The sequence below is a fragment of the Drosophila nasuta genome, chromosome 2L, assembly GCF_023558535.2.
Source record: "Drosophila nasuta strain 15112-1781.00 chromosome 2L, ASM2355853v1, whole genome shotgun sequence".
In the NCBI taxonomy this organism is placed as follows: domain Eukaryota; kingdom Metazoa; phylum Arthropoda; class Insecta; order Diptera; family Drosophilidae; genus Drosophila; species Drosophila nasuta.
The window spans coordinates 6,686,060-6,703,482 of NC_083455.1; the positions used below are offsets into that span (position 1 = coordinate 6,686,060).

General features: G+C 39.3%; 1 protein-coding gene across 1 annotated transcript; it reads right to left on the bottom strand.

Annotated features, from left to right (window-relative positions):
• Positions 1 to 11,690: 11,690 nt before the first annotated feature.
• Positions 11,691 to 15,155, bottom strand: LOC132796434 (transcription factor MafB). The gene has a single exon (XM_060807608.1). It carries the CDS (start codon positions 14,721 to 14,723, stop codon positions 13,182 to 13,184), a length of 1,542 nt encoding a protein of 513 aa, XP_060663591.1. The 5' UTR covers positions 14,724 to 15,155; the 3' UTR covers positions 11,691 to 13,181.
• Between the last annotated feature and the right edge of the window lie 2,268 nt (positions 15,156 to 17,423).

Sequence of the window (17,423 nt, forward strand, 5' to 3'; positions counted from 1 at the left end):
TTTTTCTAACCTATTCATAAAAGGTGAATTTCAAAACTATTCTAAAACTTTTGATTTTAATCTCCTCTTCAATTTGCTTTCTTTCTTCTTTTAAAAAATATTAGATAGACTGAGTACAATAGTTGTTGACTATCAGAGTCCTGTGCATGTTTTTTTAGTAATCTTGCTGAATTTATAACTCTTACATATTCGATTTAGTAGCTTGAGTTTTCATTTTTACAGTTTGTTTGACTTTCAAAAAGTAAACTCATAAAATTGTTGTATTAATTACATTTTGCAATGCTGTGGAAAAAGCCTATTAAATTTTTGCTAATAAAATAACCTCCGATAAGAAGCAAAAAAGAAAGCAAGCAAGGAAACAAGGTCAAAGGGATTCACGACACACAAAAGGCGAAACACCAGCTTGGCAATTTGCTTGACCGGTTGAATCTCTGTGGTTTCTGGTAACTGGTAACTGGTCTCGTGTATAATCTACATGTTTATGGCTATTTGCGTTTTGACCTCCGCTAAGTCAAGATAAGCCATAATTTGATTAAGTCTCCCCCCCCTTGCAGGAAGTGGGAATGTGTTAAGTGAATAAAAATATGTAAAGCATAATTCAAACAAGGACCACAATGCATATGTACGTTTTGCCGCCCCTCAAAAAAGGCTTATGAACATTCCCATAAAACGGAATGTGTGCGCATCATAAACGGGTTGTGACGCCTCCTCTTCCCTTCCCTTCTCTTCATGGTCCTGCGCTGCCGTAATCCCGTGGTCAGCTTGACCAAGCGTGTGTGTGTGCGGCCTTGTTTAACCAGCGATTATGGAAATTGTGATACCGGGGGGATGCCCCAAAGATTTGTACTACCAGATAGACCAAATGACACGTAGCCCGGAGCTGGAGCTGGAGCTGGTCCGAAACCCGCATAAAGTGGGCGACACCATCTAAAAAATATTTGTTCACACATGTGGGCTGAATGGATGGATGGATGAAGAATGCCAGTGCCACATGGCCCTGACTTTTATGTTGACTAACCACCGGACGATGGTCGCTGCAGTCACGTGTGCTGTCTTTTATTTGTAGCTTTTTTGTTTCTTTTGCTTTCTGCCACTTGCCACACATAAATTGCATTTGCTGTGGGGCACGCGGGGTGACAGGGATGAAAGGGAATCTTCTGGTCAGTGCGAGACAACGCTTTGTGTTATTTTAAGTAAATCAGGTTCCGAGATATCAACGTCAAATTGGCAGACAAGTCGAAACTTCAGCGACTGAACATAAAAATAATCATAAACGTTTATCACATCGAAACGAGCACAACAAAAGAGACTCGCAAGTAGTCCAGCGTTTGATGAAAAGGATAACGTGCATTCGCAGCTCGCCAACCGGAACGTGACATTCGTAGACTGGATATTTCCTTTGTGGGTCAGCCTAGAACCTGGCGGAAGAAAAGCGAAAACAGCCAAAGAATTATCATCATGGGAAAATTGAAGTGACGACAGATTGCTTGAAGCAGGAAGTAAAAGACTGTAATCTAATAAGCAGGGATATGTATAAGGATATCATTGAAGAGGGCAACTGAAAAACGAAGATAGAAGCACGCTTCAGGCTGTTTGATATGCTGCACAATATAGCAAGTAAAAGAATGCATATTAAGTGAAAATTTGAGATGTAGCCTACTTCTTAGGATAAAAGCAGTATAATTCATATAATATATATTTCTAGAATTAACATATAAAGAAACCTGAAAAAGGACTTGGTAAGTTAAGAGTAAAATAAGACTCTAAATCTTCCCCAACTCAAGTAGTAACCCCTTTTGTGAGACTCAATCCATGAGCTAAGTTGCAAATTGCACTTAAGTGTAGTTGAACGGGCAATTTCCGGTTGCAGGTTGGGCGTGAATCTGGACACATTGTTGATGGAACAATGAACACTTAATAAAGCAATGCAAATGATTTCACCTATTCACACATGGCATTTAAAACTCAACTTGCCGAGTCAAGTTAACCACACATGAAAGATTTTGGTTTGGTTTCTGGCTCGCAATTAAATGTTGGCCAACTCATCTGATGTTCCATCCCTCGCCAGTTTAATGGTGCCCCTGGCGCTTGGTTGTGTTTACATCAAATGAGGGTCATTAAGTTGCCCAGTTGTCGACAGTGTGTTCACCAGTTTATCGATGAGAATTGGTCTTCTTCCTCCTCCTCCTCCTTTCTCCCTGTCTTGTTATGTGTGCTAATCTCTTAATGCGTTTAGCGCACATTTCTATTTGCTTAATGAATTGTTACCGAATACATTCATTTCCATTCTTGTTCCCGTATTCGCATTCACATTCGCATTCACATTCATTGATTCATTTACCCAGCTCATTGCTGGGTCATTTGTCGGCGTTTGTCTTTTGACTCGCCCGTGTAGGGCGACAAAAGGCAGTACATATAGTAGTTGTAGCCTGATTTCGAAAAAGGGCCAATGGTCAGCCCAATTAGACTGATTGGGGCATGGTCAGTGCCAACTAGGGAAGAAGAAGATGTTAAGCACAAACATTTCTTAACTATTTGTGTTATAGTTTTATTGAAAAATTAAACGTAAAGAGAAGTATTTTTTTTTTCGAAATGAGTTCGTTTTATTCTGAGCCCTATGAATTGTATATGGAGTAAATTCAAGGAAGACCATAGATCGTATCCTTGATACTTGTCTACAGTTAAAGAGCATTAGAGTCTCCGAGTTTGGTCGCCAGGTACCATCTAACCTCTTACAAACTCCTTCAAAGGAATTCATATTGAAAATGTACAATTTAAAAATCAAAACTTTCTAAAACTACCAAAAAACCTAATTTATAATAAGTACAGATATTTTTTTCAGTCGAAGGCACCAGCAGCCATTACTCCTTTCTATTAAATGTAGTATTAAATACTTGATTTAATATAATAAATACAAATAAGTATTCAAGGGAATATTCCTTTTAGTTCTAATTTATTTTATTACAATTAAAATTAAGAAAATTACTTATTTTACCCGCTACCCGTAGGGTGAAAGGATATTGTAACGACAACATCCATTCCTGAAAATTGGCAAGTACATAAAATAATAACTATCAACTTTATGATACCCGATCAAATAAAAATTGTACAAGTTATAAAAGAAAAAATTTGATGTATCAAAAAATATTGTGCAGAGCGGGTGTATCTGATTTGCATGACAATCTGGAATATTTTGTGCTCTATTGTGTATACCAAATATAACTTTTGATATGTTTTAGTATTTTTTCAGTATAGTTGGGTACATTTTAAGAATAATATCACACTGTTTTGTCTCTATTAAAAATGGGTAGCGTGTTTCTCTAAGTCGAGCACACTCGACTGAAGTTTTCTTACTTGTTTTTTTTTAACTAGAGTGCTGGCTACTATGTATATCCTTCAGCTCTATTCTTTTACAACCATTTCACATAAGATAAATTTTTCTTTTTATTTGCTTTTGCTTTAAGAAGAATTTGACTAAAACTGAAAGGAATTGTCTGCAGGATAGTATTTGCTCAATATATATTAAGTGAATTAGAGATTTAATATAGGAATTCTTATAATATATTTAATATTTAGTTAAACTGTTGGATAAAATATTGACTTGCACATAATTCTAAACCACTATAGTTCCAATTTTACTACAAAAACAAAGAAATTCATCGAAGATATATTTTAGCTGGGCACTCTTCACAATACACTTACTTTACTTACTTGATATTCTCCAGCTCCATTTCCATTTGAACATTACGCTCCAATGAACAACAGTCCAAGAAAACAGACCAATTATCCAGCCACACATATGACATGTATCCAGCGTATCCTCATGCTGTGTATTTGTATCTTTGTATCTTTTAACTGCAGCCGCAACATATCTATAAACAATAATTTTATTGCCACGAGGATGGGGTGATGTGAGCGATATGCAGCCATTGGTTACGGCATAAATTACAATCAAAATGAATTGATATGCGTGTTAATAAAGGCAGCCACTGAGGGGGAGGAAGCGGGTGTACAGCAGACAGACAACTCTCGACACGGCGCTGAGGCAGACAGGAAGTCTGGAAGTTTGGCAGCAGCCACCACGAAATGAAGGCATTTCGATTTTACGCTTTTATGATTTCTCGATTTTTGGCCAGGCAGAAACAAAGAAGGAGATACGCAAAAACAAAGAGTGAGCGGGATAAAGAGCGAGAGGGATGGAATGCTCTTAATTAATAAGCTCGGCAAGTTGTGTGTTTGTATGCTAAATATTTGCCAGGCATAAATTAAGAGTGCCCTGTGCTCCACACACACACACACATGCACACACACACAATGGCAGGTACAGTTGCGACAGCAGTTCGATAAACATGCAGATTGAAATGTTGATGATTGTATAATTGGACATGATGCAAGGCGAGGTGAGGCCAGGCATTTACCATGTAATTCAATATTAATTAAATCATCAAATTGCATTTGTGCGAGCACAATAAATAAATTAAGCGACGGAAAAGACGCTACCACTTAATGCTGATCTCTGCAATCGATTTTCGATATCCGTTCTCGACGTAAAGCGAAGGGTATATGCAGTTGCAATAAGTTTTTAAATGCTTATCGAGTAAGTAATAGTAATAGAGTAAGTATAAGTAAAACACTTTATAACATTGTTTAGTAAGATCCAACTTAGATTACTGTATTTCAATATTCGTTGTTAATTTTAATGTTACTCAAAACTGTTTAACGATTAGTTTAAAATATAAAGTTGTGATAGTAATGTAATAAATTTTATTCGAGTCATTTTCCTTTTGAAAGTTTTGCATTTAATTCAGCTTTATTTCTATGACATTTTAACTGATCTCAAAACAGGTGCAGTCATATTATAATCGTGTACTCTTTAGCTTTAATTTCGTTTCTTCTTCAACTTTCTTTTTACTCTGCCTACCTTTTAATTTATTGCGAATTCAGCGCTAAAAACAATTTGCGCAAACTGTTTTGTTGTTGTTGCTCGCTCGGTCTGATAACATTATGCTGTCGAAATTGAAATGCAATTTATTATAAACATTTTTCAAAATACCAAAAAAAAAGGCAACAAAATCGGAGAAGAATAACGCAAAAAAATGTGCATTAATTGTAACCTCATTAAGTGCATAATTCGTCGTCACTACGGCGCGTGCATTTCCCCGTAGGTGTTCATAGCTGAAAAGCGCCCAGAACGTAAACCCAACTCGAGCGCTAAATTGCAATCGCAATCAGTTTTTCGATTTTTATTTTTTTAATTCGTTTTTTTTCTGTTTGTTTTTTGTGCTTTCCGCCCGCGGTTCATTGACCGACACAGACGACCCCAGAGTGCTGACACGAGCACTTCGCAACGGGCCAATGCAGCCCCCCTTTGCTTGCCCCTTTGCCGCCCCACGTGTTGCAATCGGTTTGCATCGCGTCTTTCTTCTAATCAGCACAAATCAACAGGTCTCTTCTAAATCCCTCGAGACAGACGTCTACACAGATCCAAGCTACATATGTTTGTTACGTGCTCACGTTCGATGAATATTTATATAGTTGTTCCTTATGTTCCGATTTCAGTTGAATTCTAATTGTTTATAGATGAACGTGCTACATGCTGTACTACTTATTGTTTATGTTCCCACGCTGGTGGGAACATTTTTAGGGGTGACAATTGACGAGCTTGTATCTAATTTCAACACTATCAATTTACATTGCTGGCACACTTGAGTAATTATTAAATTGTGACATTAAAACTATTTTCGATGGTAGAATACGTTTTTTTTTAGTAGCTAGATATAAGTTATAGGAATGCTTTAGATGAATAAAAAAGTTTATTGATTTAAATATCAATAAGAATTACATTAATCTATATGGAAACCCTATTTAATACTACGATTAAAAATGTCTAATTGATTTATTTTTTTTTTTTTTGTGAAGGAGAAGTAAAGCTTAGAGAGTAAAGACACTAAATATATGGGAGACATTATAATATATAATTGTATATGCTTAAAAATGCTTATTTATTTAAGAGGAGTGAAGGTTAGAGAGAGAACACACTTTTAAAAAGGGAAACATAAAATATAACTGTATAATATACTTACACTTCATTTACAATTTGGAATTTAATAATTGATCGCTCTACTTGTATTTCCTTCAAATTCTTGTCCTCTTAACAACGTGCTTCGCAGTAAGCTTGCCTGTCTGACATGAAATTGAAACACCTCAGACATACCATAAGTATTATCTTCCTGTTCCTTAAAGAATTTTCCGTATATTCTAGCTTGTTAGTTATCAGTTGTTTTTCTGCGAAAACTTTCGTTAATCTCTCAAACATTTTCAAATGCATTCTTCTTGTATTTTCTGCGAATATTGCAACGCAAAACTCTTACCTATCTAAAGCTTATATACTTATATATATATAGCGGTATATATAAGTGTGCTCATTACTCATCTGCTTTTAGTGCTGCATTTGTTTTTGGTGGTCTTTTTATATAAGCCCCAAAACAGCGACAGAAAACTGCCGAGTTAGCGGAAAGTGGAAACCCAAAACAGAAAAAAAAGAGTATCAACATGAGATTCATATATACCATAAGAATAATAAGTATGCAGCCGTCGTCGTATATAAGTTTGAAGAATTGTAAAGCGAAAAAGCAAACAATAATATGGATGCACCTGCTACAACTACCTGGTTGTTGGCTTCGAGTTCGGGTACGGGGTGCTGCACAACCTTCTGCAGAAGGTTGACCCAAAACCGCTACTTAAAGTGAGCCAAAGCAGCGCGAAACCTTTTTTATGGCCAAAATCAAATTCAAGCAATTTGCAATCGCAATTGGTGAACTGAAGAAGGGGAAGTAGAGGAATGGGTAATGCTAAGGGCAATCCTCATATGCTACATGCTACGTACAGCCAATGAACCGTATACGACCCCCAAAAAGTAGACTATGAAAAAAAAGAAAAGCCGAAATGTGATTTAATTTATTATTACAAACGTTAAAAGGAGTCGAAGTCACAGTCACAGTCGATGGCGGAGTCGAAGTCGGATTCGGAGTTGGAGTCGACGACTTACTCGATTTACGGCAGCGCATCAATAGTAGCGTCCCAAGCAAGGGGACTGGCAAATGAGTTCCATTTATATCATTGGTCATTACGGAAATTATGCGAGCACCCTTCCCTTCCCTTCCATGCCCGCCTGGACTGAACTGAGCTGGCGACTCAACTGACCCGTCCACAAACGAAAGAAAGCACGGAAGCGGTATAAAGCGATAAAGATACATGGCAAACGAATGCGGATATGTATGAGAATCGCCTCGAGAAAGGACAAATGCACTGCCAGCCTTGGCACACACGTTAGTCCAGTCCAGTTGTGTTCAGTCCAGTTCATTGGGTTTGGGGCAGCAGGCAGCAGGCAGCGGGCAGCGGGCAGGAGAGGGAACGATAGTCGTAAAAAACAGCACAGCGGCCCATCAATAAAAATGCAAGACAATGACACACTGAATTGGGGGCGCAAAAATACTAAACAAAAAACGAAGAGAATCGAACAAGATAGAAAGCGTGTCAGGCATGGGCATGAGCAAAATGGGCACAAGTGGGTTTATTTTGAATGGTTTTATGGTTCGCTCCGTTTGCCGGTTGCTCGAACATGATGCCAGTGGGAGATAGACGTCGATATGGAAGTGACTAGATTATCATGCTTTTTGTCTCGTATTGGCGATTTAAAGTTAGGATTGAAACTGTTATAAGACTGTTATTAAAGTGTTATACAAATGTTATGAAAGTGTTATGTAACAGTTATAAAGTGTTATATAACTGTTATACAAGTGTTATACAACTGTTATACAAGTACTAAAAACGCACGATTTTCATAACACTCAGACTAAGATTTTTGAAAAAGATTAAATTTGTTTTTCTATTACTCGATTGATTCGCATTAATTATGAGCAATCAAGAGTTTTACCTTTAAATTACTTTTTTTTATTTTTATCTTAGAAGACATTTGCACTCTTAAAAGTGTTATCCGATTCTAAACACTAATAATATTCTAACACGCTTGTTCATATTAAGTGTTTGATTTGATTTTTACTTTCATACGATATAATAATACCTAAAAAATCAAGCAATCTTTACCTTATAACATATAAAGCAAAGTGTTTAAGATTTATTTATATCTACTACACGTGCTGCAAGTAAAACGTGTGAATTGCGAAAACAACTCGGGCTCAAACAGCATAATTAAAGTAACAAGTGTATTACAAGCGCTAAACAAGTGTTGCATAAGAAGATTGTGAACATCAAAGTAACAGCCATCACTTACCAACTGTTATACGAGGCAATAAATTGCCAAGGACGCGCGCAACTTTGAGTTATGGAAGTTTTTCTAAGCAATCCAATCCACATCCCATCACATACGTCCAATGATTGATAAGCGATGGGAAAAGTTTTTGGCACTTGTCTTTTGGCGCGATAAATTTCGTTTTTTCGCCTTTTCATGCTGCCAAAATGAGATTTACGAGCATATTTTGCACAAAACTTTTACGCAGGACATAGAACAAGGACAAGACAAACTAATGAGCTAATGAGCTTTTGAAGCGCCATCGACTGGGTTAGCTTCATTAGCCTAATGAGTGCCCAGACTTGGACCACTTGGATACTTGGCGTGACAAGGCAAATGAGTGGCAACTATTTACGGTTTAAGGTTAAAGTTAAATACGTAAAAGAGAGAAAAACCCCCAACACGCGATCCGATGCGATGCGGAACTGGTCCGTAGCACTTTGACAATGTCGCAGCTACGTGTGCGGCATGCAAACAAACAAACAACAGCCGACAAGACAACTGACAGGAAGCCCCCCAATCATGTGATTACATGTGTGAACTATCGATTGAATTAAGACAAAAACGCAGTGAGAAGTGGTTTAGTAGTAGCATGGTGGTAGGTGGAGTGTGGCAGCCACTTAAGCGCGTCCACTTGAGGCATAAAAAAAAAGCGAAGAACTCTGGGACGCAACAACCCCAGATGCCGAAGCTCATCAAACTCATCGACGACGACGTCAACACGTCGCACTGCAGGCATAAAAACAGTACGCAGCATAATCAAGCTGTGTGTGTGTGTGTAATAAACGTTGACAACTTACCCGGTCACCAGCCCCTCACACCCTTCGCCGTGGCACTGATTATGCCCCCGCCATGTGCCTCGAACTGGACCCTGAGCTCTTGCCAATTGTCATTGCCACTTTTTGCCGTGTCTATAAATTTCATTTCTTCCCTCGTCTTCTTTCCTTTCCTTTCCTTTATTTTTTTTTTTTATCTTTTTTGACGAGCTGCGTGCCGCCCCTGGAGCAATCACTTGAGCCACTCTTCAACCCCGCCCTCCAGTTTTTAGCCCACGGCCAGGGTCTGGCTAAGCGACGTTTTGCATCAGAATTCAATAATTATTGTTTAATATGCACTTGAACCGAGCCAAAAAAAGTAAATGTCGCAGATCTCAAGTTGGATCTGCTTCGCTTTTGGGGTAATGCTTTAGTCAGAACAAATTGAAGGGAAAGTATAAGATGAGCAGCGACTTATTGTGGGAGGATTACTTCAAAATCACACAAATATTAAAATAATTGCATACTCGTATTTTAATTATCGAATAGTTGGAAAGGAAATATCGGTACAGAAAAATAGGCCATATCTTAAATGATGTCGTAAACGGAATAGTTAGCAATTTGTATTAAATTATTGATGTAGAAAAATAGCTTTTAACTTAAATTATATTTTCTGGAAAGCAGTCAAAGAAAATCTTTTATACATTAATGATATATGTACATATATAGAGATCAGAATCAATGTATCAAAAAAGTAGTTTAGCAAAATCTATAGAAAATAATAATTTCTAATATCCAAACTTTTTATGCTTATTCTGCACGAAACTGATCGAAAGTATTTAATTTGAAATTTTGACTTAATGCCCAAATTAGAGATATTCTTCAAAGTTGTATCGGTTCCATTGAAGGCATTAAACTTACTTGTTTGTTGTTGTTATTTTTTTATGAGACTTCTGGATCGTTGCATGCGCCGCTTTCATGTCAAAAAAAAAAATCTGAAAACAATTGTAACTTGACACTTCCTGCTGGCCAACGAAGGGAGCGACAAGCAAAATAAATAATAAAAGAAAAGAAATCAAATTAAAATGGCCACTTGATGGTCAATCATTTTATAGCGCGATATACTCCAATATGCAAGAAGATGATATATGTATGTACATCAAATTCGACAAAAAGTACTTGCGCAACTCCATCGCGATTTCGTTCATTCTCCGGTCTGCGGTCTCCATTTTTCACTACCCATTCTCCTATACCCGTTCTCAATTACATAAAGCCGAGACGATTGCCCATGGCGTTGGCATTCGTTGGAAGGCAGGAAATCCACATAACGCTTATAAACAATAACAAAAACAAAATTGTTTATATTTTGTTTGTTGAAGTCGAAGTTTTAAATACCCTAAGAAAAATTACCAAATATTGAATATTCATAGCAATTAGATTCGCATTTTAATGCCAGGATTAATACTAAGTTCATGTTATTAATGTAAAAGATAACTATTACCAAATCCGTAGAATAGTTTTCTCCAAATTCTCTTTTTATATATCTCCCAATTCCACTTTCTGTTCAGGATGATAAATTAGTGATGCTTTCTATGGAAGAGTGAAAAATACCGCCACCAAAGTCGAGTAGCGAACCGGATAATCATAACGAGCCCTAAGAGGATTTGGTCAGATCTAAACAAAATAAACAACTTAATATTTCGGTACATTAAAAACCGAATTGTATCGTATAAAGAAGCCGAATGGGGAACTTTACTGAAATCTACAGCGATGTCCACTTCACCGAATTACGCCCCCGATCGGGAGCTCTTTTTTAAACAGAGGTTCTGCAGTGACTTCTGTAGATGGCTGTAATCCAGTCTTTTCAGATCTTGCTGTCCCCTAAGTATTGGCAAGTGGCACAGTCGTTCTCTCGATTTGTTTGTTGACACAATTTTGGACCCTTGCACTTGGACTTGCGATCGTCTGCGGGATGCTGTTCAGATGCCATTGTATTTGTTTACTTTGAATGTATCGAGTTCTGCAACAGTTGCTGGTGGTCGGCTTCAACAATGCCGACAGACCACACAATATAAATTTCGTAGAATTCAGAAGTTCTTATCAATCCCAAGAAACGATATAGAGCTTTGGTGAGCAAACATATGCAGGTGAATTTAATGCTCTCGTTTGGTATTATATTTATGAGCTAGAAAAGCAAACTTAAAAATCTTAAGAGACAACATAAAAAAGTTCTACAATGCTTCAATAATACATTGTACTTTTTAACATTTTTTGTTTTTCAAAATGTTTGGCAATGAATAGAATCAAAATTGCCATTAATATGTTATAAAGTTTTCGGAAAATTAGGATTCAGATTTGTATTTTCCTTGCAGAAAGAAGCTCTACATGACCATGGTCATTTTGTTTGAAATAATACCAGTCGTTGTTAAAATTAAAAAAAGATAATAATTTTGTTAATTTTCAATAACAATGTCAGCTCATGAATAAGATTAACTTAATGATTAGATTCTAATCAATGCTTCTCCTGGCACACATTTTTTATTTGTTTTAATTTGTAATATGTAATAAAAATTGAAAAAAAATTTTAGAGAAACTGAATTGCAAAAAATATCAAAGTACTCGTATTAAGAAACACAGTTTGTTGTATTTTATTTTATAGTTGTTTTGCATTTATTACTAGTTTCATTATGCACACTTAAGAACTATTCACAATTTTTCGTATCGTATTCTTTAAACTTTAATTGTAAAGACAGACAGCGAATGGTTTAGCTTATAATTTATACAATTTATTTTGTATTTACAAATAATTTGATTTATTTCGTCGTTGATCTCATTGAGTTTATAGGACTTTGATTTATTGTAGTTGTTAGTTGCAGTTTCGAGTGTCAAGTGTCAGCGTGTGTTGTGTTTAAAACATAATACAACCTTTGTTTTATGGATTAGGATGTGTGGAAACCAAATGAAAGCGAAACATGCTATACAGATTTATTTTTGTAGAACCTCAGACTACATAGACATAGTATATATAAATACTATATACTCGTATTGGGTTTATACTATATAAGTATGTTTTGTTTGTTTAATGATATCTCTCGCTTAATACTAGGGAAACTAAAGCTAGAACTAATCAACAAATAAGCGTGTGTTACTAACTCGTAATTTGTAATACAATGTTGTGATCGATCGAATGTCCGATCCGACAGTTCAACCGATCGATTTATCATTAATCAGTAGCTGAAACTAAACAAATACAAATACAAATAAATTCTAATGCTTGTCATACATTATTTTAATCAATAAAATTGCCCTATGTGTTTCGGGGTGTGCGATCAATGTGTATATATGAAATGATGATGATTATTCAGCCAAAGTTTCGATTCGAATCGTATCGCATCGAATCGATTCGATAACTTAACAAGAACTTACAAAATTAGTTGAAAATTTATTGTCACAAATCGAAAGTGAAATATATGTAGTTTTTTTTTTATCATGAATTTCATGCTTCTTCAATTAAATGCTCGAAAATACCTTTAGCAGTTGTTGAGCAACTGAAGTTAGCCGCAAAGCAAATCGTAATATAGGAAAAAGATTGAAGATATTATTATAGACTTAGATCAGAATATCTTATTAAAGAAATTAGAAGTTAAATTTAAATGATGAAGAAATTAAATTAAATGAATTTCAGAGAAAGATTGAAATATTTTTAGATGGACTCTTGAAAATAGTTGAGAAGGGATTGTTTAAGAGATCATAGAAAGCTTTTAGAGACACTTTTAGAATAAGACAGAATTAATTATAGATTAATTGTGAAAGAATTTTCTAAACAAATGTGAAGAATGTAAAGAATATAAGTCGAGGGGATAAACCTTGTATAGTTTTGAAATTGGAAGATTCTTAAAATGGTAGATTTGCTTTGGAAATGACTTCAGCCACGCTTCACTTAATGTGTAGTTTACTTAATTGACCACCTGCTGAGGTGGCCACTGCGGATGAGGATGCCCATGTGGATGCGAATGTGTGTGTGTATGCGAGGCACGATGCTGCTGCTGTGGCTGCGACTGCAACTGATGCGAGTTCGTTGAGGTGGAAGCTGATGAGGCCGCCGCCAGTTGGCGTCATAGATAGAACTCGGGTGAACTCTGGCTGTCCGCACCGGCGGCGCCCGTTCGCTGTTGCTGCAGACGCTGCATCAGTGTGTCGCGCTCCTGGCAGACGCGCGAATACTCCAGCTTGAGTCGATGCAGATCCTGATTGAGCTGGCGATTGGCCTTCTCCAGTTCGTGTCGTTGATGTAGTCTCTTGGAGCGACAGTTCTGGGCATAGCCGCGATTCTTGAGCGTGCGACGTTTCTGCTTCAGACGCACAACCTCCTCACGTGGACAGCCATGAAGGCGTTTATTAAGTTCCCGCACCGTCAGTGTAGTCAGCATGTCATCGTTGATGCAATCCTCAAGCGTCGCATTGCTGTATGCGCCGGAGCACGTGCGTGGCGAGTTGTTTGAGCTGCGTGAGGAGCTGGCCGAGAGCGGACGACACGGCTGCAGTATGGAGCGCACACAGCCGCGTGAATTGGAGCCACTGCTGGCGCCGCTACTGCTGCCCGCCGATGGCATATGTGGTCCGCATTGGCTGATCGTGGGGCAGAGCGAACCGCCGGGTCCGAGCACGGTCACGGGACCCGGACTGCCCGCATATGAGTTGGTGGAATTCGAGTGCATGTTAATGGGCAGCGCGTGCTCCAGACTGTGGAAATGATGATGCGAGGGATGCTGTGCCTGCGCCATTAGCCGGCCCGGTCCATGATGATGGTGACTCTGCATCAGCGGATGGCCATGATGATGGTGTGCAGCCGCCGCTGCCGCATGCATCGCATATTCCCGCTGACGTTCCCATTCCTCGGCCTCTTCCTGCGAACCGGGACAGGCCAGTGGACGCAGATCCAGTGGCTGTTGATCGGCGCGCATCGCATTGGGCAGCCATCTCATTTCCTGACACAGACCCACAGCAGCCACATTCGCGGTGGCATTACTGGGACCGGCATGGTAGTGATGCGCATACGCCTGACTGGGACAGCTGCTGCTGCCCGTTGGGGAACCGACCACGGGCGGCGTCTCAGGCGGTGTGCTGGGTACGCCGCCAGGCACAGCGGAGGCTGAGGCGGATGCAGAGGCGGATGCAGCAGCCGCTGCAGCAGCCACAGCCGCCGCTGCTGCCGACGAGGAGGAGGAGGAAGTGTTCACGAGCACGGCTTGTCCGCCCATCGGTCCGCCCACGTAGCCCTCGGGCGGCGGACTTAGCGGCTGCAGACGCCGCTCGTCCATCTGCCACTGTTGGCCCGAAAAAGAGCGTAGCTTAATATGTGATTCGGCCGCCAGTTGGACGACGTCCCCGGCGGCTGCTTCCGGCACAGCAATTGGCAGTGGCATTGCGAGTGGCATCGGTTCCGACTCATCATCCGCTGGCGGCTCTGCGCCGTGCACTGTCGTCCATTTGACCGGCTGTGGTGGACTGTGATCTTCGCGCTTCACATGTCCAATGGCGGCCACGGAGACGGGCGTTAGTGTGGTCACTGAGTTACCGGCGACACCAACTCCCAAATGATCCAAATTAAATTCCTGCACATATGTGTCTGCAATGGTGGGATCTTCCATTTTCATTGGATCGCCGGTTCACATGCAACTCAATTCTCAAGTGTCGTTATGTGGGGGTGATTCGATTTTGTTAGGGGTAGTTTTGTCAGTGATCAGTAATCGCGGAGAGGGAAGGGGAGGCGACTCACTAAACAACACTTTACACTAAAGCAATGATCAATATTCGATTGCAGTTTTGGTCACACTTTAATTAAATAGTCACACTGCACTTGGGCTTAATAATTATTCTAGCGCTAAATTCGTTAGCACTTTCTCTTAAACTATTTCAAATTATTCCAATGTGTTTTTTAATTTTTTTATAAATTGTGTTTTTGAATTAAATATATTTTCTCTGTTGAATTTGGCGCGCCCGCGTCGCTTTTGCCGCTCGCTGCGTCCAGTTTCAAAGAGTTAACGGTGGCGACTGAGTCTGAGTCTGGCCGAATGGATGACTGAAGGGTGGCCCTGGCGGCAGAATGGCCGCGACGCGCGCATCGCATCAATTTTATTCACACACATACTCAGAGGTTAAAAAGTTTGTGTATGTGTGTATATGCAAAGAGCAACAGCAGCAGCTCCACCATACAAACACTTTTGCAGCTCGCACGCCATTCGCTGTTGAGCTCCTGCTGGAATTGCAAAAGCTTGACTCTTGAGCATTTTACCCAAACACTCAGAGCAGCAGCAACAACAACCATTCGCTGAGAGCATTGGGCACCCTTTTCGTCGTTTTTGTTGCCGCTCTTGTTCAAATCAAATGAGAAAGCTTTCATCTGCTGCACAGTGTCACGCAGACCGATAGAAATTGTGAAAATTCAAGTTATGCAGACTTTGTAGCATGTTAGAGCGGTTGTTTAAGAAATGTTAATTTCGTATTTCAAATATTACAATTTCAATAAAAACTGTTTCCCGCTTATGATTGTAGTGTAATGAATCCACTGTGCAGGAACTTATGAGAGTGAGCGCATTGAAAGCTTCTCTTCGCGCTTGCTCTCCCTGTAGCTTCGGATATGTTTGTTCGTGTTCTGTCCCAATGCTGCCGACTTCGTTGTCGTTGTAGCTGGCTATGCTTTCGTTGTTGTTGCTGTCATCGTTGTCGTCGTTTGCTTTACTTTCGGTGGTGGTTGTTGTTCTTGCTGTTCTTGAAGTAGGCGTTTTGAATTGCCATGGAGCGCATAAAAAATGGCACATATATTCACACACACAGACACAAGCGCTAGCATAGCGCGACAGAGTACCACACAGACAAGCGCACCTTATGCTGTCACGGCTCCGCCCACTTGCTGCTGACCATGGAGTGTTGTATGAGTGTCGAAAATGTATGTGTGTGTGTGTGTTGCGCATATTTATGAGAAACTACCACAGAAATTCCTACATAGTCCACATTTCCAGTTTGGTCGCAAACGTTTGGTTGGCGCTTGCATTGGAAGTTTAGCATGCGATGGGAGCGCTTGCTTTACTGAGCATCCTGTGGGGCATCCATTGTTCCAGTTTCCAGTGCATAAGTCAATGGGGAGATACTTTAGTGCTGATAAGTCGCTCGATTTGTTTTGCTTCTCGCTATATACTATATGTGTATAGAACTTCACACATACACACACGTATGCATATAATATGCTTATGCTTATGTATTTGTGTGTTTGCTTTAGCTTGGCTTGTGTAAAGGATTTCGTAGTGGACTGCACAGGTGCATTGGGTTGTTGCTGAGCCAGCAATAAAACCGTTGGTCCCTCCCATCGAGTTTGACTTGGTCGGTGTTGGGTATTGGACATGGGCGTTGAGAGTTCTCTTGTTTTTATTTTAATTTGATATTTTTTCTGTGCAAATGTTTTGGCTGCCAAAACCAAACAGATTTCGTTAGATTCTGTTATGTAATATTGTTGTGAGATATGCGCGTTGAGGGGGAGAGTATGTGTGTTTTATTGCCCCAACTTTTGTGCAACAAGTTTTTTTTTATTAGAAGTTCGGACGTAGGCCATGGGGAGCCACCAAATATGGGCTACATATCGAATACAAAAAAAAAACAAGTAAGAAAGCTACAGTCGAGTGCACTCGACTGTGAGATACCCGCTACCCATTTTGAATAAAAGAAATATATTTTGCGATAATTTTCTCAAAATATACTGAATATACTGCAAAAATACTAAAAATATACCAAATAGTATATTTGGTATATTGATATAGTACCGCATTCAAAATATACCATAGACGGCACAATATACCAGATTGTCATCTAAAGCAACAACCCTAGTAAGTAGACGTGTTTGCCCATACAAAAGTATTTCTTTAATAACTTCGACAATTTTCATCTGATCGCAACCAAATTTTCAGGAATCATAACTTTAAACTACGCTTGTTATTCGATTTTTTTGATTTTCGGGGGCGGAAGTGGGCGTGGCAAAAATTTGAAACAAACTTGATCTGCGTGCAAACATAACAAATGCTGTCGAAAAAAAATTATAGCTCTATCTCTTATAGTCTCTGAGATCTAGGTGTTCATACGGACGGACGGACAGACACACAGACACACAGACACACAGACGGACAGACGGACAGACGGACATGGCTAGATCGTCTCGGCTGTTAACGCTGATCAAGAATATATATACTTTATAGGGTCGGAGATGCCTCCTTCTACCTGTTACATACATTTCCTGCCGGCACAAAGTTATAATACCCTTCTACCCTATGGGTAGCGGGTATAACAACATAAAGAAAGCCTAATTT

What these genes read in the sequence shown, in the direction of transcription:
- LOC132796434 (XM_060807608.1), bottom strand. Translation starts at nt 14,723, where the DNA reads ATGAAAATGGAAGATCCCACCATTGCAGACACATATGTGCAGGAATTT.